Here is a 17,997-nt window from a genome sequence, read left to right on the forward strand (position 1 = left end):
AAGTACAAGTATGTGAAGTCTACCTAAATGATGATTCAACAAACTTACTCTTCTTAACGATCTCATCATTCCTTTGGACGTGCTAGGAAGGTTCTGGCCCAAGGAAATGTAGAAAAAGAGACTGAGGAGAAATGAGCTCATCAAAATCCCTGACCATCTTAAGATACTCTCTAACTTTCTCAACACGAGCATGGTACCTCCTTTGTAGACGAAGGGCAGTGAAAGCTGTAAAAAATGAAAATATTTACATAAGCATCACAAACATCCGGAGAATTAAGTGCATACAAATAAAATAAACTGGAGGACGCACCAGACATAGGAGTTCCCCAACTACGAAGCAGCTTGGGGCATCGTCTAAGCCTTCACCTGGAATAAACTCCCAACCATCGCCAGAGATGAAGAACAAATTGGGTTTCCAATCTCGAAGAGAAGAGGGGGAGTCAAGAACCAACCTTGAGCTATTACCCTATGGCTTAAACTCCCAATAGCCTGGGTCCTTGGATTTTCAAAGACGATGAAAGTATAAAAAATTGTCTATCCTAATGATGTCTCCATCATTAGCAGACATCTATATCACCATGCAACATATCACTATCCTCCACGAATTTTGTACTAACTAGGCTAGGGCAAGTTGTAAAAGGAAGAAAAGCTCCTTGATGAATAGATGAACTAGAAGAGCCCATTGACGAAGTTAGCTTCATAGAAACACATTTTGTCAGCATAAGAGTGACAGGCCCTATCGTCACTATCTGGTATCCTAATTTTTATAGAGGAAGGGAATTGGAATCTATCACTAATCCTTTTCTCGTCCTTCTCCTTGAGAGAACAATGTATACCCCAAGCCTTATGTGGAGTAAAAGGAGAAATAACTTCGAGGACACCACGATCCTCGGACGAAGACAAACCTGTCTTGAGCTCGCTAGACTTAACCTCACCTCCCTCTAACATTGTAAAAGATTGAGCTATTCCTACTGAACAATAAACTAAGGGAAATAGCATAATACACTTATAAGGATAGCTTCTTTCTATAAAAAAAAAACCCAACCCTAGGACGTTTCCTACCTATAACCCAAGCATACCACACAAATGAGCAAGGAAAAAAGAAACTGAAGGGCAATCCAACCTAACTGAAGAATAATCTACCATGAAAGAACAAAAGCAGGGGGAGGAGCACAAAAAACTTACTAGAAAAATGGAGAGGAAACGAGGAAAATTCAAAAGAGCTCTAAAGCAAGTGAAACGCCAAGGAAGAGAAGAGAAAATTGAACCAAAAATGAAAAGAAAAGGAGGGAAAAGACACGAAATGAGTGGGGATCATGAGTGAGAAAACTTAGGAAAACTAACACAATGAGGACATCTTGACTGTACACATGGCGTGCAGCAGACAAGACATCATTTCGCAATAAATGCATCGAACATGGAACACGAAGAAACGGACAAATATGTTCTCGTCTCGTCCTAAAGACAAGGATACAAAGAAGGGGGCAGCTGATGAGTCGAAAATAACACTGGATCGTCATTCCGTGTCTATGACGATCCAAACAAGCATTACGCATTTATTATGTACACTGATGATAAAAAGTAACAAATGGAGCAATGATAATGAGTGAGCTATGTACTCCAGAACTCCCATTCATTACACACTAGCCGTTGCCCATAAATGCCAGAATTCATTATCCATAAAGACGGGAAAACAACTATAAAAGAAGGGGACAACACAATCCAAAGGTACACATAAATACTCACCTAAAAACCACTCTGAGTCATTTTTCTATTTGAACCATTTTTCTCCATTTCTAGTTTAAGCATCAGAGTGTTTTTGGCAAATACCACACTGGTGTATTACACTTCTTTCTTAAGTTTTATTGCAGGCCTGGGCCATAGACACGACACACCGCAAGATCGTCCATCCGGTGAGACGAGGTCCTCAACTTGGTGATTTTTTGCATCATCACCATGCATATGCATTGGTTACAAGCTAGTAGCTTTTAATCGCTAAGATTGAGAATTGAAAAAAAAAAAATTCAACTATTGAATAAATAAAAGTGAAAGTGGTAAAAAAAAAAAAAAAAATGTGAGTAAAGCAGTAATTGAACTAGGAGTATTGCACCTGATCCTAATCCCTTAGGCTAGAATTACTTTGAAAAGTTTATCAGTTCCTTGAAGCCTTTTTATATTATTTAAATTAGTTTAAAAACATACCACAACAAGATTGAAGGCCTTAGAACATTTAATCAAACCGACTGTACGTTCTCCTCCCAAAAAAAAAAAAAAAAAAATCGACCGGTGATAGGGTGGGCTGCCTTCGCAATTTGGCCCAAATTTTCTTATCTTAGATTAAAGGAAATGAAATTAGGATTTCCATTGGGTCGTCAATCTAGTTTACTTGGATTCCCAAAAAAAGAAGAAGGCCTACTTTATTTGTTTTGCAAGGTATATAAGTGGTTTTAAATAAAAGGAACTTTGCTCGCTGGCCAAGGGCTAATTCTAAACAAATCATGAGGAAGCAGGTGTTTTGCTTTTCTCATTGAAACAATTTTTTTTTTTTTTTCAAATTTTGTATTTAAAAATTCATTTTTCTAGTTAATAAAAAATATTGAGAATTTTATTTGTATAATTCTAAATTTTTTGATTTATAACAACGGAATAAGCTTTTTTATTTATTTATTTATTTATTTAGTTTAGCTGTTTGCTTAGCTATCATGTCTGTCGAAAAACATACATGTTACTTGAATATTTTTTTTTTTTTTTTTGGTTTTATTTAAAGATTTGAGATTTTCAATCATTATTGTGTTTATTATAAATTTATCTAAGGATTTTCAAGATTATAGAAATCTCTTTTATTTTTGAATAGTCTTATTTATAACTTTTTTTTGGAATAAATATTTGTCAATTCGATAGCACACTAGCTTGGGATAAAATTAAAAGCTATCTTATTGATTATTAATGCTACTGTTTGTGGGTCCACCAAGTAGTAACCTTTTTTGGGCTTAAGTTAGCTTAATTGCTCAATTTGCTCGATAAGTTTTGACTTTTGGGGGTTCAGCTACAACTTCTTAGTAAAAAAAGAAAAAAAAAATTAGGGAAAATAATATGTCGAGAATATTTATAATACTTTCATAATAAATTAGTTGTAGCAAGTTATTATAGATTGTTATTTGTAAGTAAAAAGTATTTTCAATAGTATGTGTAAATTAAAATTAATAATAACTTACTACCTATTATTTGTTGTGAAAAAATAATACTAGAGGTCCAAATTATTTTATAAATTTTTTTATAAAATATTAATGTGGTAAATGATTATTAGTAAATGAAAAATTGATATTAATAATTGTCCTAGATGAAAACCAATAAGAGATTGACCATATTAACATTTTATAAAAATTGTATAAAATAGTTTGTAGTTGTGGTATTATTCGTTTTGTAAATATTGTAAAGGTAATATTTCTAAAAAAGAGTAGTATAAGATTAACTTTTGTGAGATTTTTTGCACAAAAATATTAAGTTTTCTTTATTGTTATTATGGATCTCATTCTAATTTTTTGTTGCAGTACTTTAAGAAAAAAAAATCTACTTTCAGCGAAAATATATATATATATATATATTCCACTAACATCTCTTGATGTTTGATCTAATGCAAATCAGGTTCAAGTTTTTTCAAAACTAGCTAATTTAGTCCCGAAAACCAATATAGTTCTTAAATAGATAGGAGGTGTTTGGATTTTGTGTTTTCAAGCACTTATCACTCAAAATCTATAGGTCCCACAATGCATGGCTTGTTTGGATGAGTTTTTATTTTTTGTTTCAATCGCTTATATCTCATCAAATTGAGTTATGAATTAGTCAAAATGAAAACAAAATTTTGGTTTTTTTGAATTATGAAAACAGAGTTATAATAGCATTTTTTAAATATATTCACACTGTGGGTCGATGTCTGTGTCTTGTCTTTTCCTCGCCAAACTAGCTCTTTTCTTTTCTTTCTTCTTTTTTCTTTTTTTCCTCTCCTCTTCCTCTTCCGAGTCTTTTTGCTGAATATTGCAAAAAATGAAGTTTATTTGTGATATGGGTACTGTTCAAACTTATTTGGGAAAATGAGAAGAGAAGTGAATTTCGGCAACACCAATGCCGAAATTCTGAGAAAAAGTAAGAGAGAGAAGAGAGAAATGATGTGACAGATGGAGAGAGAAAAAGAAATTTCGGCAATGATATTGCCGAAATTGGAAGATTAAAGAAAAAAAAGAAAAAAAAACTGAATTTTGGCCTGAGTAATGCTATGGCCACACGCTATTTTACCATATTTTTTTATAAATTGTTGTTATGGCCAATTTTTTACTGACTCTCATTAGTGCCTACCAACAACATCACTTTTTTATTTATCAATAATTACTCATTACATCAACAGTTTATGAATGTTTTTGTAAAAAAATTTGTAACTCTAGCATTTTACCAAAAGTGAATGATTAAAAAAAAAAAAAAAACCTTAATTGCGGCAATATAATTGCCAAAATTGGGATTGTTGTGAGATTAATGCAGCCACACTTTCTGGAGTAAAATGACAGAGATACATACTTTAGTCCTCCAAAAGTGTGGCTGTATTTTACCACAATCAAGGTTTTTATTTTTTATTTACTCCAATTTCGGCAATTCAATTGCCGCAATTGAGTTTTTTTTTTTTTTTTTAATCATTCACTTTTGGTAAAATGCTAGAGTTACAAAAATTTTTACAAAAACATTCATAGACTGTTAATGTAATAAGTAATTATTGATAAATAAAAAAGTGATGTTGTTGGTAGACACTAATGAGAGTCAGTAAAAAATTGGCCATAACAACAATTTATAAAAAAAATATGGTAAAATAGCGTGTGGCCGTAGCATTACTTTGGCCAAAATTCAGTTTTTTTTTTTTTTTTTTAATCTTCCAATTTCGGCAATATCATTGCCGAAATTTCATTTTCTCTCTCCATCCGTCACATCATTTCTCTCTCCTCTCTCTTACTTTTTCTCAAAATTTCAGCATTGGTGTTGCCGAAATTCACTTCTCTCCTCATTTTCCCAAATAAGTTTGAACAGTACCTATATCACAAATAAACATCATTTTTTGCAATATTCAACCAAAAGACTCTCCTCTTCCTCTTCTCTTCCCACACTACTCTCCTCACCATACCCATCTGCCATTAATAGAACTCATTAACTCTGTCCCGGTCTGTTACTCTAGCTGAAGCTCAAGTCTTCCTTCTTCTCTATTTCCGTCTCTATCTGGGCAGTGGGTCTCGTGATTCCGAGTTATGGGTCGTCATCTCAACGACACAGATGGTGGAATCTGCCAAGCTCTCTCTCCATCTCCTCGAAAAGATCAAGTTTGTTTATTTGTTTTTGTTTTTGTTTTTGTTTTTTTTCTATCTTGTAGGTGTGGAGTTCGGATTTGAGATATGGGTGTGGGGTTTGGATTTTTGAGATGTGGGTATGCGTGTGAGGTTCGGATCTGTGGTGTGGTTGTGGAAAATGAAAATTTGATTTGGGTCTGGCTAGAGAGAAAGAGTCTGAGATTAGAGAAAGCAGAGAAATGAGAAGAATCAGTCTAGCTAGTGAGAGAGTCTGAAGATTAGGGAAAAAGAAGTGAAAGGAGAAGAAGATAGAACTTAGTCAATCCGTGGGTCCCACATAAACTGAAAAAATTTGAGTTTTGGGAACGAAAACTATACGGGGTTGTGGTACCAAACATTCTAGGGATGTAACTTTGGAATTTTTAAGTGATAGGAGCATTCTCATTAAGGATGTCAAATGTCAAATATTTGGCATTTGATACCCCAAACTTTAAAAACACACCTCCATCAAAAGTTTCAAATGCCAAATATTTTGGTATTGATGAACAGTGCGGTCTCAAATTTGAGACCGACCTGTTCACCAATTGTAGAACTTTTATTGTTTTTTTAATTCAGGTGAGGGCCCACCTTTCTTTTCTTTAGTATTCCTGTATTTCTCTTTCCTATCACTTCTCTCTTTCCTCTTCTCTCCTCTCTGTCATGTGGTGGTGAGGTCTAATGGGTTTGGGTCTGATTGGATGGTTCGATAGTCGTGGGTGGTGGCGATGATGTTTCTTGGTCAGCGATTGTGGTCCGATGGGCATGGGTTGTGGGTCCAACGGTCCAATGGTCATGATGGAGGTTCGGCATGGGCGATGGAGGTTTCTTCTTCTTCTTCTTCTTCTTCTTCTTTTTCTTCTTTTTTTTTTTTTTTTCTTTTTGCTGTGGTTTGTGGTCGTGGTTTTGGTTCGACATGGGTCGTGGGTCATCGATCCTGGCTTTGTGTGTGTGTGTGTGATGAGTTTTGGTTCACTGATCTAGGTTTGGTTCCTGTGGGTTTTAGTTTGGCGTGATGGGTCTACTGATGAGTTTTGTTGGTTGTTTTTGTGATGGTTGGGTGGTGGTTGGTTGTGATTTTGGTGGATAGTTGTGGTTATACTTTGGTTTTTTTTCTTTTTCTGTTCTTCCTGCAAGGGGTTATGGTTGCCACAGTGGTGCCGTGACTTGTGGTGGTGGTGACTGTGGTGGGTTGTGGTTGCTACAATGGTGGTAGGGGTGGTGGAGGAGGTGGTGGTTGTGAAATGGGTGGGTGGATATGGTGGCCGGTGGCGCTGGGTTGTGAAAGAGAGACACAGAGGAGGGAGAGTCAGAGACAGAGAGAGGAAAAATTAAAAAAAAAAAAAGAATAAAAAATTATAAAGAAAGAATATTTAAATGAAATGTAAAAAAAAGAATAGAAGTTTTGATGGAGGGGATGTTATAAAGTGGGATGTTATATATTATAAAATTGGGATTTAAGAGGGTAAGAGCATTCGCATCAGTATTTGTATTTTACACATTTATTTTTACACTAAAAACCTACTTTTTCTATTTTACACTACCACTTTTACAAAACACCCACATCAGCTCATTTATTTTACAAGTTATTTCAATAAAATATTCATTCTTTCTCATTTTTTTATTATTTTCCTCAACTGACTCTTAATATACCGCGTTATCTCTCTCTTTTTTCATTTTTGCTGAACAGCTCTCTCTCTCTCTCTCTCTCTCTCTCTCTCTCTCTCTCTCTCTCTCTCTCTCTCTCTCCTCTCTACCTTTTCTCTTCTGCCTCTCTTCATTATTTCTCAAAAAAAAAACCCAATCAGTTCTTCACTAGCCGAACCGAGCTCCGGCGACCCACGAACGAAGTTTACGGCGACCCACGAACGAAGTTCATGACGACCTACACCGAGCTTCACGGCAACCCAGATCTGTCTCACCTGCTATCTATAAACCAAGCTCTGGCGACCAACAACCAAGCTCCAAAGCCCAGAACCAAGCTCCGGCGACCCAGATCTTTGTCTTTACCGGCCGATCCACGAACCAAGCACCACAAGCACCGATCAGTCTTCTCCGTTGGTTTGTCTGTGTGGGTTTGTTTGTACTGGGTCTATTTGTGTGGATGTGTTGTGTGTGGGTGTTTTGTGTTTGTGTGAAAAAAGAAGAAGATGAGAAGTGGTGAAGCTACTGAGGTTGTTAAGCATGGAGAAGAGAGAGAGAAAAAAGGAGCGAAAGAAATTAATAAAATAATTTATACACGAGCTACAATAACCGTGTAAATTTACACGGTTACTGTAGCTCGTGTATAATATACACGATTTTAGACATTTTTAGAAGGACTGATGTAGTGAATTTTGATGCAAAATGTGTAAAAACAGATTTTTTTTTTTCTATTTTACATGATTTTACATACACTGGTGCGAATGCTCTTACAACATTTACATCAGTTGGTGAAATTTTTTTTTCCATTTTACAAGTTTAAAGCTTATTTTTTCTATTTTACACATTTATTTTTATAAAACACTCACATCAGTTTGTCTATTATACACATTTATTCAAATAAAATATTCATTTCTTTAACCCAATGCTACAGTGCTACAGTGCCAGGTAAAGTCATGCTATAGTATCGGGGAGAGAGAAAAAACTATTAAAAAATGATATACACATGCTACAGTGCCCGTGTAAATTTACACGGGTAGTATAGCTCATGGATAATTTTAGAAGATTTTGCAAGATTTTAAACGGACTGATGTGGGCTGTGTTTGAACAAAAATGTGTAAATTTGAGTATTTTTTTCTATTATACACATTTATACACGAACTAATATGAATGCTCTAAATACTAAATTTTTTACAAACCTTGATAAGAATACTCTAAGAAATGAGTTATTGAGTAATAAGTGATAAGTGATGGTTTTTGAGTGATGAGTAATAGTATTTCCACCATTCAAATAGGGCCTTAAGTTTTTTTTTTTTTTTTTTTTTTTAAACTGTTTTAGGAACTAAATTGACTTTAGAGACTAAATTAGTTAGTTTTGAAAATTTTTGAATCTGATTAGCATTTACCTAAACCTCATATAATAGAATTTAGCTAATATATATATATATATATATAATGAGTAAAAAGTTAGATAAGCTATCCTACTCGGATAGCCTGTTTCTAGCGTAGAAAAAAAAACACACACAAACTTAACCATTAAGTTCAAGTCCATCAAAAAGAAAAAGAAAAAGACAAAAACTAATCAAGGACAAAGCAATAAAGCAATTAAAGAAGCGCTCCTTCATATAAAAAATTGGAGAATATACGTAAGACTGACACAGTGAGAGAGAGAGAGAGAGAGAAAAGAAGATGATGGAAAAAGAGAAAGAAGGAGAAAGGAGTGGTCCTACCTCCTGCGATGCGGACATTTCAGTATTACCAGAGGAATGCATATCGAACATAGTATCATTGACGAGTCCTAAGGATGCTTGCACAGCTTGTGCGATTTCTCCTATATTCCGTGCGGCTGCCGAGTCCAACGTCGTCTGGAAAAGGTTCTTGCCGTCCGATTATCAAGCCATCATTGCTCGATCATCAACATCATTGGATTCCTTGAACTTCTCTTCTAAGAAACAGCTCTACCTCAGCCTCTCTGATAACCCCATCTTGATCGACGACAATAAAAAGGTACTCTGTTGACAAACAATCCCATTATATTAATATTAATAACTTTTTGTGATAGTAATAGCGCACTTATTATTACTGCTTCACTTTATTAGACTTTCAAATGAGTAAAGTTGTGAATAATGTGTCTTTTTTTGGGAGTTACTCAATTACTGTCTTACTGAACAATTAATCCAGCTGAGATGTTTTTGTCTTTTTGTTTAAAATATCGAACTCTATAATAATACATTATTTGGTGTGTTTGGAAACAAGAGAAATAGAGGGGATTTCGACCAGGGGCCACAAAAAACAGTTCACCCATAAAGCTTCTTGTTCTTGTTCATACTTTATAAAGTCAGTTTTTCCCAAAATTTCACTCTCACAGTAAGCAACGCATGATTTTTTTTTTTTCTTTAACACTAGAGTACCAGATTAGTTAGCAGCTTACCATGAACTTTTCTTTTCAAACAAAAAAAAAAAAGAAAAAAAAGAAAAAAAGCTTACCATGAATCAATGCTTTTTCCCCTCGTAAACAATAAATTTTATGCTCTTCATGATTTGGCGCATCACCTGTTCATTGTTCTACTAAAATACTCCCACTTATTTAAAATTGCCTAATTGAACAATTTTATTTTTTTAATTATAAGTTAACTCAACAATTTTAAACAATTATAAGTTAACTCTCTCAGTGTGAAGAGAGTATAATTTATTTTTATAAACATTTGGGTCCGTTTGGTACGTGTGTTTAAACAATAGTTTTCAATTTTTTTGAAAATATATGTAGATGAAAAAACGTGTGAAAATATGTATAATGTTGTTTAAAAAATGGAAATATGTGTTTAAACTTGCGTACCAAACCGGACCTTAATACCGGTCCACCCAAAAATTGCCACAACTGAGTCTCGCTACATGGGTTTTTAATAATAATTTGATTAAGTAAAAAAATTATGTTAATGAGTAATATAATAAAAAAGGATTATAATGTTTTATGTAGCGGTATTACAGTAAATTTGTACAAACTATTTTTTCCATCCTTTCACCTTTCTTCTCAAATCTCAACCAAATAAAAAAGTTTTTCATCCCTTCACATTTTCACCCACAATCAAACACAAATAGAGGAAACTAAAATCTCTTATATCTTTTCACTTTTTCATCATTTATTTTCTATCCTCCCATTTTTTCATCTCTCTAACAAAACAGTCCCTCAGAGTTACTTAATGGAATGGCTACTGGTATGCTTAACTAAAAAAAAGAAAAATGAAAAAAAAAAGATAATAAGATTAAAAATGTCACACCCACGGGAGTCATGACAGACTACACATTGTTGAATGGATGGTACGCATAGACACTATTTGGTTAATGTCATAGTGAGATTTTCTATTTACGAGGAAGTGGTGTCAAAACCTTTGCCCAAACTATTATAAAGTGATATCAAATTTTTTTTTTTAAAATTGTCCATTAACAAATGTCCTAAAAGCACCATTAACGAGACCCTTTAACTGAATTGCTTAAAGCTTTGATTCTTTTATCTATTTGTTTTATTGAGTGGCCTGATCTTACTATTTTTATTTTGCAAGTGTCTATTTGCTGCAGCTTTTAGTTATGATGATTTTCAAGATTTAGAAGAATGCTAACTTCCTTTTTGATAGATGATTGTTTCGTAGTGTATCAAAAAATAGTTATTTGTGTCTTTTCATTCGTTGACAATTTTTTATAAAATTAAAATGTCGAACCATTTGTTATTCTAAATGGATGTTAGTTTGGATTTTTAAGAATTTTTTGGTTCATATTTTGGCTCCCTCGTAGAACTTTGGCTCTATCCCTGCACACGCTTAGGAAATAGTTAGCCCAAAAAAGCAATGAACACCCTCTTTAGTAATAAAAAATAAAAAATAAAAAGAAAATTCAAACATGTTGGAGGTGCTTCATTTCAATAGCTATAAAGAAGATTAACAACCAGGTAAGCTTGATCCACGTGGCCGGAATGAGATTGGCTAGGTTGGTTTAGCTATGGACTCTCAAAATTGTGTTTGGTTTGAATTTGTTACGTGAGCAGCTTTAATTTAGTTAAATAAGCGAACATAAGAAAGGAACCAAAAACAAAGAACAAAAGGAGCTGCTAACTCTTGAGATCAAATTTTGAAAGATTCCATTGAATGTATGCTAGTGCCAGTGAAAGCAACACCATGTTGAATAGATACAAATATATTTTTCATAAATTAACGATTGTCCCAAAAGTGTAAGTTATTAATAAATGATAAATTTAATTGTTTAGCCATAGTTCCAACACCTATCTTGCGTGTGAGCCTACACTTCGACTTATTAAATGGGGTTTAATACATGAGATTTTTAACATTTTAAAGGGCAGATTGAGTGGGGACAGGATTCAACTGCTTGATAAATTACTCATTGTTTCAAAAGTTTGAACTCTTAAGAAATGATGAATTTAATATTAATTTCAACCTTCTGTGCTCGTCTTCTTTCTTTCTTTCTTTCTAGCTATAAGAAAGTACAGAGAACCAAGAATGGGAAAATAGGAAGCTTGAATCAGAGAGAAAGAAGAGAGACTTCGAATCAAGAAGTTTAGTGTATTTCCTCAACTAAATGAATCTGTACATTGATCTGAGACTAAATACAGAAAGCAGAGCAACAAAAATATCCCACATTATACGGAATTAGTTACTGCACGTGTTCTGGTTAGTTAAGTCACGTGTGAAACAAATCTCACTAAACTACAAGTCACTAAACTACAGCATATAGTTAAATTACAATCAAAACTACAAAACCAAGCTGTCGTTTATCTTCACATTTACATTACTGGACTGCTACCTTCTTCTACTTCATTTCTTCTCTTGATTTCTGAACTAAATCACAGTTTTGATACGCCCCTTCAAGATGAGAATCAGGACTGTGAATATTCACAATGTTCATCTTGACAAGTAAAGTTCTCAATTGTTGACCACTAAGTGTTTTTGTAAGTAGATCAGCTAACTGTGAGTGAGTTGGAGTGAAAAACAGCCTTATGACTTTGTCTTCAACCTTATCTCTGACCAAATGGCAGTCTATCTCTATATGTTTGGTCCTCTCATGAAACACGGGATTCTCACCAATATATATAGCTGCTTGATTGTCACAAAACAGCATTGCAGGTTTTGGATGATACACTTCTAAATCCTTCAACAAGGCTAATATCCAAGACATTTCACACACAGTCACTGCCATGGCTCGGTATTCAGCTTCTGCAGATGATCTGGATACTATGGATTGCTTTTTAGATTTCCATGAAAGTAGAGAGTTACCCAAAAAGACACAATAACCAGTGGTTGATCTTTTGGTGTCAACACAAGATGCCCAATCCGCATCAGTGAAGGCCTTTAAGTGTAAATCTGATGTTGATGACAACAAAATGCCTTGTCCAGGACTTCCCTTGATATACTGTAGAACCTTATAGGCTGCATCCAAGTGTGGCTTCCTTGGTTTTGATAGGAATTGACTCAGTTTATTTACTGAGTATGTGATATCTGGTCTGGTAATGGTTAAGTATATTAACCCACCAACCGGTCTTCTATAAATGCCAAGATCAGGTAGCAGCTCTCCATGGTACTTACTTAATTTTAAGTTTTGCTCCATAGGGACTCTGCTAGGCTTACAACCTGTCATGCCTGCATCTTTGAGTACCTTCAATGCATACTTCCTTTGGCATAAGGAAATGCCTTTGTCTGATCTTGCCACTTCAAGGCCAAGAAAGAACTTCAATTTTCCAAGATCCTTCAATTTGAACTCTTGATCCAAGAATACCTTGAGTTCTTCAATAGCTTGAACATCATTGCTGGCTATGAGAATATCATCTACATAGACCAAAAGTGCTATGAATGACTGATCAACCTTCTTAGTAAAAAGGGAGTAATCTGATCTTGACTGTTTGAATCCACATTTGAGAATAGTGGATGAAAATTTTAAATACCACTGCCTTGATGCCTGTCTAAGGCCATACAAGGATTTGTTGAGCTTGCACACTATGTTCTCCCCCTTGCTGTGGAACCCTGGAGGCAGCTGCATATAAACCTCCTCATGAAGCTCTCTATGAAGGAAAGCATTATTAACATCAAGTTGAGTTAAGTGCCAGCCCCTCACAGTAGAAATGGCAAGCAAAGTTTTGACTGTGGTCATCTTAGCAACAGGAGAAAAGGTTTCAGTGAAGTCTAAACCCTCCTGCTGTGTGAACCCCTTTGCTACCAGACGAGCCTTATACCTTTCCACTGTGCCATCAGCTTTATACTTCACTCTATAGACCTACTTGCATCCAATGGCTTGTTTATGAGATGGTAAGGGAGTAAGTGACCAAGTGTGGTTGGATTCTAATGCATCAATCTCAGCAGCCATTGCAGTTTGCCATTTGGGATCTTGGACAACCTCTTGGTAGGAATGTAGTTCAGAAACAGCAGTGATAAGGGAGCAAAAATGGGCATATGATGGAGATAAAGTGGAAGAACCAATGAAATTTGATAAAGGGTATTTTGTACTTGAGGTGTGGAGTGAACCAGACTTGATGGCATGATTGGAATGTGCAAACTGATCATTAATAGCAGTGCTGCATTTATAGTCTTACAAATAGGAAGGAGGCTTAGACACTCTAGTAGATTTTCTTAGAGATGGATTTGAAGGAAGAATAGTAGGATCCAAGATGGAAGGTCCAGAATTTTCTATAGAAATAGGTGGAGGAAAGACACAGGGTGAAGAATGTGATTTAGCAGGTGATGGAGAATTGAGTAAAGGATTTGAAGGTGAAGTAGCATAAGTGGGTTCAGGATTGGACTGACTTATGGTAGTATCAGAATGTGATGGAGAAACAGAATCAAATAAGGCAGATTGGGAAGTAGTAGAAGTATCCAAGGGAGGAAAAAGATGAGGAAAGGTGATATTGGAGTGAGGTGAAAAAGAGTAAGTGGATGAAATGAAGGGAAAGACAGTTTCATGAAAGGTAACATCCCTGGATATAAAGATTTTCTTGGTGGCTAGATTAAGCAGTTTGTAACCTTTGACACCAAAAGGAAATCCCAAAAAAATACATGGAATTGATCTAGGATCAAATTTTGATCTGTTGTGAGACAAGGTGGAAGCAAAACAAAGGCACCCAAACACCTTTAAGTGAACAAAAGAAGGGGGTTTGTTATAAAGTTTCTCAAAAGGGGTTTTATTTTCCAAAATGGAAGAGGGTAGTCTATTGATGATGTAAACAGCAGTTAAAACACATTCACTCCAATAAGCAATGGGCACATTAGACTGAAATTTTAATGCTCTAGCAATGCTTAAAATGTGTTGGTGTTTCCTCTCCACAACAGAATTTTGTTGTGGAGTGACAACACAAGAGTGTTGATGTATAATTTCATGATCAGCAAAGAAATCCTTAAGGAAAAACTCATGAGCATTATCAGTTCTAAAGGCTTTAATATTAGTGTGAAATTGTGTTGAGATCATTTTGTAAAAGGAAATCAGCAGGGGTCTAGTTTCAAATTTTGACTGCATAAGATAGACCCATGTTGATCTTGTGGCATCATCAACAATGGTGAGGAAATATTTGAAACCATTGTGAGTAGATTTTGCAAAGGGACCCCAAACATCACAGTGAATGAGGTCAAAAGCATTAGCAGACAAATGATTGAGAGAAGGGAAAGGAAGCCGTTTGTGTTTAGCAATGGGACAAATGGCACAATCTTTATTACTATGTATAGTGTTTACATCAGGAAGAATATCACATAGAGCCTGAAGTTTGGCATCAGAAACATGACCTAGCCTAAGATGCCAGAGATAGGACTTTGTGGTTACAGGAACATCCACAACATTATTTGCAAAAAAATTGAAAGCAGAACCTAAGAAAGATGAAACAGCTGTGGCAGATTTGCAAGATTCTGAAGATTGCAGCAGATAAAGGTTATGATGCAGCTTACCCACTCCAATCGTTTTCCAACAAGAAAGGTCCTGTATAAAACACATATTTGACAGAAAAATGAAGCAACATGACTGGCTTTTAGTTAGTTGACTAATGGAGATTAAGTTGAAAGTGAATGAAGGAACATAGAGGACATTTTCAAGAATCAAACTAGAAGTTATTTGAATAGTTCCTATGTGTGTGACAACAACTCTCTCACCATTTGGCAGTTGAACAAAATTGGTTACAGAACTAGTAATTTTAGTGAACAAATCAATAGAATGGACTATGTGATCTGTGGCACCTGTATCAAGAATCCAAGTGTCTTGACTGAATGTGTTTTTGTTTGAAGGATTGACAGCAAAAATAGAGTGTTGCATGCTTAAACAAATTGAAGTTTGTAAAGGATCATCTGAAATACCTGAAATGGCAGCATTTGCTGTGTGAATGGCTTCATCAGAATTGCTAGAACTTGATGCATGAGAATTCAACATAGACATCAACTGCTGATACTGTTCTTGAGTGAAAGAGAAGTTGTTCTGCTGGTGCACAGCCTCACTCTGAGTTTGATCACAATTCATCATGACTTGATTAGCCATAGGAAGCCTTCCTTTTTGTTTGTATCCTGGTGGAAATCCAACAAGTTTATAGCATTTCTCCTTGACATGCCCAACCTTCCCACAATAGCTACACATAGGTCTTCCCTTTCCAACATTCCCTTTGAAATTCTTGCCAGGAAAAGAATTCTGATTGAAGAGTTGATTCTGGACAGCTAGGGCAGTGGATTCCACTGATGGATTGGCATGAACATTAGAATTTCGTTGCCTTTCCTCTTGGATCACCAAAGAAAAGGCTTTATCCACAGATGGTACAGGCTCCATCATGAGAATTTGAGTCTTGACTTGCGAGTAATACTCATTCAATCCATTTAGAAATTGCATGATTGAGTCTTGGTGGTAAAGACACATGATCTTCTCATTCACACCACAAGTACACTTTTCACATGAACATGATGGCAAAGGCCTCAGATTCAACAGTTGATCCCAAGAAGCTTGGAGATCAGTGAAAAAGCTTGTCACAGTAGAATCTCTCTGCATTACAGTGGAGATTTGCTTATGAAGTTGAGAAATCCTTGGTCCATTTGCTTGAAGGAATCGATTCTTGAGAGCATTCCAGACCTCAAAGGCCGTGTCTCTGTAAATGACACTGGCAGTGATATGAGGTGAAACTGAATTCAAGATCCACGATGAGATCATTGAATTGCATTTGGACCATGCCTTTTTCTCAAGAGGTGTGATTGCCATCGATGCAGTAATGGATCCATCTACAAATCCGAGTTTACTCTTAGCATCTAGAGCCATCCTCATTGCTTTGGCCCAATTAGGGTAATTATCCTCAGTGAGAGGTTGAACAACCAGGATCGCACCAGGAGATTCACCATGGTGTAAGAAAAATGGACTTCCAAGATCTTCCAATGGAGAAGGTTCTCGTGTAGAAGAAGATGAAGTTGTATTTGACGCCATTGATGAGGGGTCAAGCTCTGATACCATATAAGAAAGTACAGAGAACCAAGAATGGGAAAATAGGAAGCTTGAATCAGAGAGAGAAAGAAGAGACTTCGAATCAAGAAGTTTAGTGTATTTCCTCAACTAAATGAATCTGTACATTGATCTGAGACTAAATACAGAAAGCAGAGCAACAAAAATATCCCACATTATACGGAATTAGTTACTGCACGTGTTCTGGTTAGTTAAGTCACATGTGAAACAAATCTCACTAAACTACAAGTCACTAAACTACAGCATATAGTTAAATTACAATCAAAACTACAAAACCAAGCTGTCGTTTATCTTCACATTTACATTACTGGACTGCTTCCTTCTTCTACTTCATATCTTCTCTTGCTTTCTGAACTAAATCACAGTTTTGATACTAGCAGAGCTTTTTCTTGGACAAATTGAGTGGAAAGAAATGTTACCTTCTCTCTGCAAGGGACCTGTCCATTGCATCGGGTCACAATAATATGCATTGGCTATGGTTTCCTCTAGCTGAATCCAGGTCTCTATCTAAACCCTAGCCTGTCCCCTATGTATGTTATACTTTTTTTTAATTATTTAATTTAAGGCTTTTTATTTAATTCTTATTATGTACATATAAAAATCAAACAGGTTTCGAAAGGTAGCTGAACTTCATCATGTGCGGTTGTTTGATATCTGTGGCAAGATGAATACTTCAATGCTGTCTCCGAAAACAAACTATGTCGCTTACCTTGTGTACAAGTTGAGGAGGAAAACTCATGGGTTTCATCGATTTCCTCCAATGGCTTCAGTTGGAACTACTGAAGGAGTTGAAGATTGTAAACAAACTGTTTGTTTGAGCAGGCCTAAAAGGGAGCCAAGGAAGCAGAACCCTCTACTTCCGAAGTGGAGAAAAGATGGATGGTTTGAGAGTAAGTTGGGTGAATATTTCAATGAGGGAGGAGAAAATGATGAACTGCAGATTAGACTTATGGAGGTAGAAGCTGGTACCGTTAAGTCTGGCCTCATTGTTGAAGGGATCGAGATTAGGCCTACAAAGGGTTGATAAAAATTGTTTTATTTTTTATCACTTTTAGTGGCAGCAATACACTAAATTGCAATACTTTCTAACTTTTATTGTGTCTTAATTTTGTGCTAAACTTCAACCTTACTATTAAAACCAATTTAGTGTCGTAATTTTGTGCTTTATAGACTCCAGTAGCCATATAATTCTCCTAATTCGGGCCTGCACTTCTTTTCTATTTTATTTCCTCGAACTCTTCTTAGCCCTTGTTCTCGAGTTTGGTTACTAGATATTTAATTATTTATGCTCTTCTGTTATTGGTAGAACCATTAGTCCCAAATTTCTACCAATCTAGTAGTATAATGGTAAAAACAAAGCATTAGACTACAGCCAATGAATCTAAAGCCACAAAATTTTTTTACTAAATATTTCCCAGCAGTTGAAGTGGCAAGTTGATAATGATAGATGACAAAGTATTGTCATTGCTAGAAGAGAGTCCAGATCAAAACTTATCAGCTTAATTGTTGTGAAAAATTGTTATTA

At 35.4% G+C, this 17,997-nt stretch overlaps 1 protein-coding gene across 1 annotated transcript; it reads left to right on the forward strand.

Moving 5' to 3' along the window:
* Positions 1-8,595: 8,595 nt before the first annotated feature.
* On the forward strand, positions 8,596-17,639 carry LOC111984332 (F-box protein PP2-B10). Its single transcript, XM_024015961.2, has 3 exons — positions 8,596-9,008; positions 16,853-16,971; positions 17,082-17,639. The coding sequence occupies exons 1-3, from the start codon at positions 8,691-8,693 to the stop codon at positions 17,494-17,496; spliced, it is 852 nt and encodes a 283-aa protein (XP_023871729.1). The 5' UTR covers positions 8,596-8,690; the 3' UTR covers positions 17,497-17,639.
* The last annotated feature ends 358 nt before the right edge of the window (positions 17,640-17,997 follow it).

The sequence above is a fragment of the Quercus suber genome, unplaced genomic scaffold, assembly GCF_002906115.3.
Source record: "Quercus suber isolate HL8 unplaced genomic scaffold, Cork oak 2.0 scaffold_985, whole genome shotgun sequence".
Classification (NCBI taxonomy): domain Eukaryota; kingdom Viridiplantae; phylum Streptophyta; class Magnoliopsida; order Fagales; family Fagaceae; genus Quercus; species Quercus suber.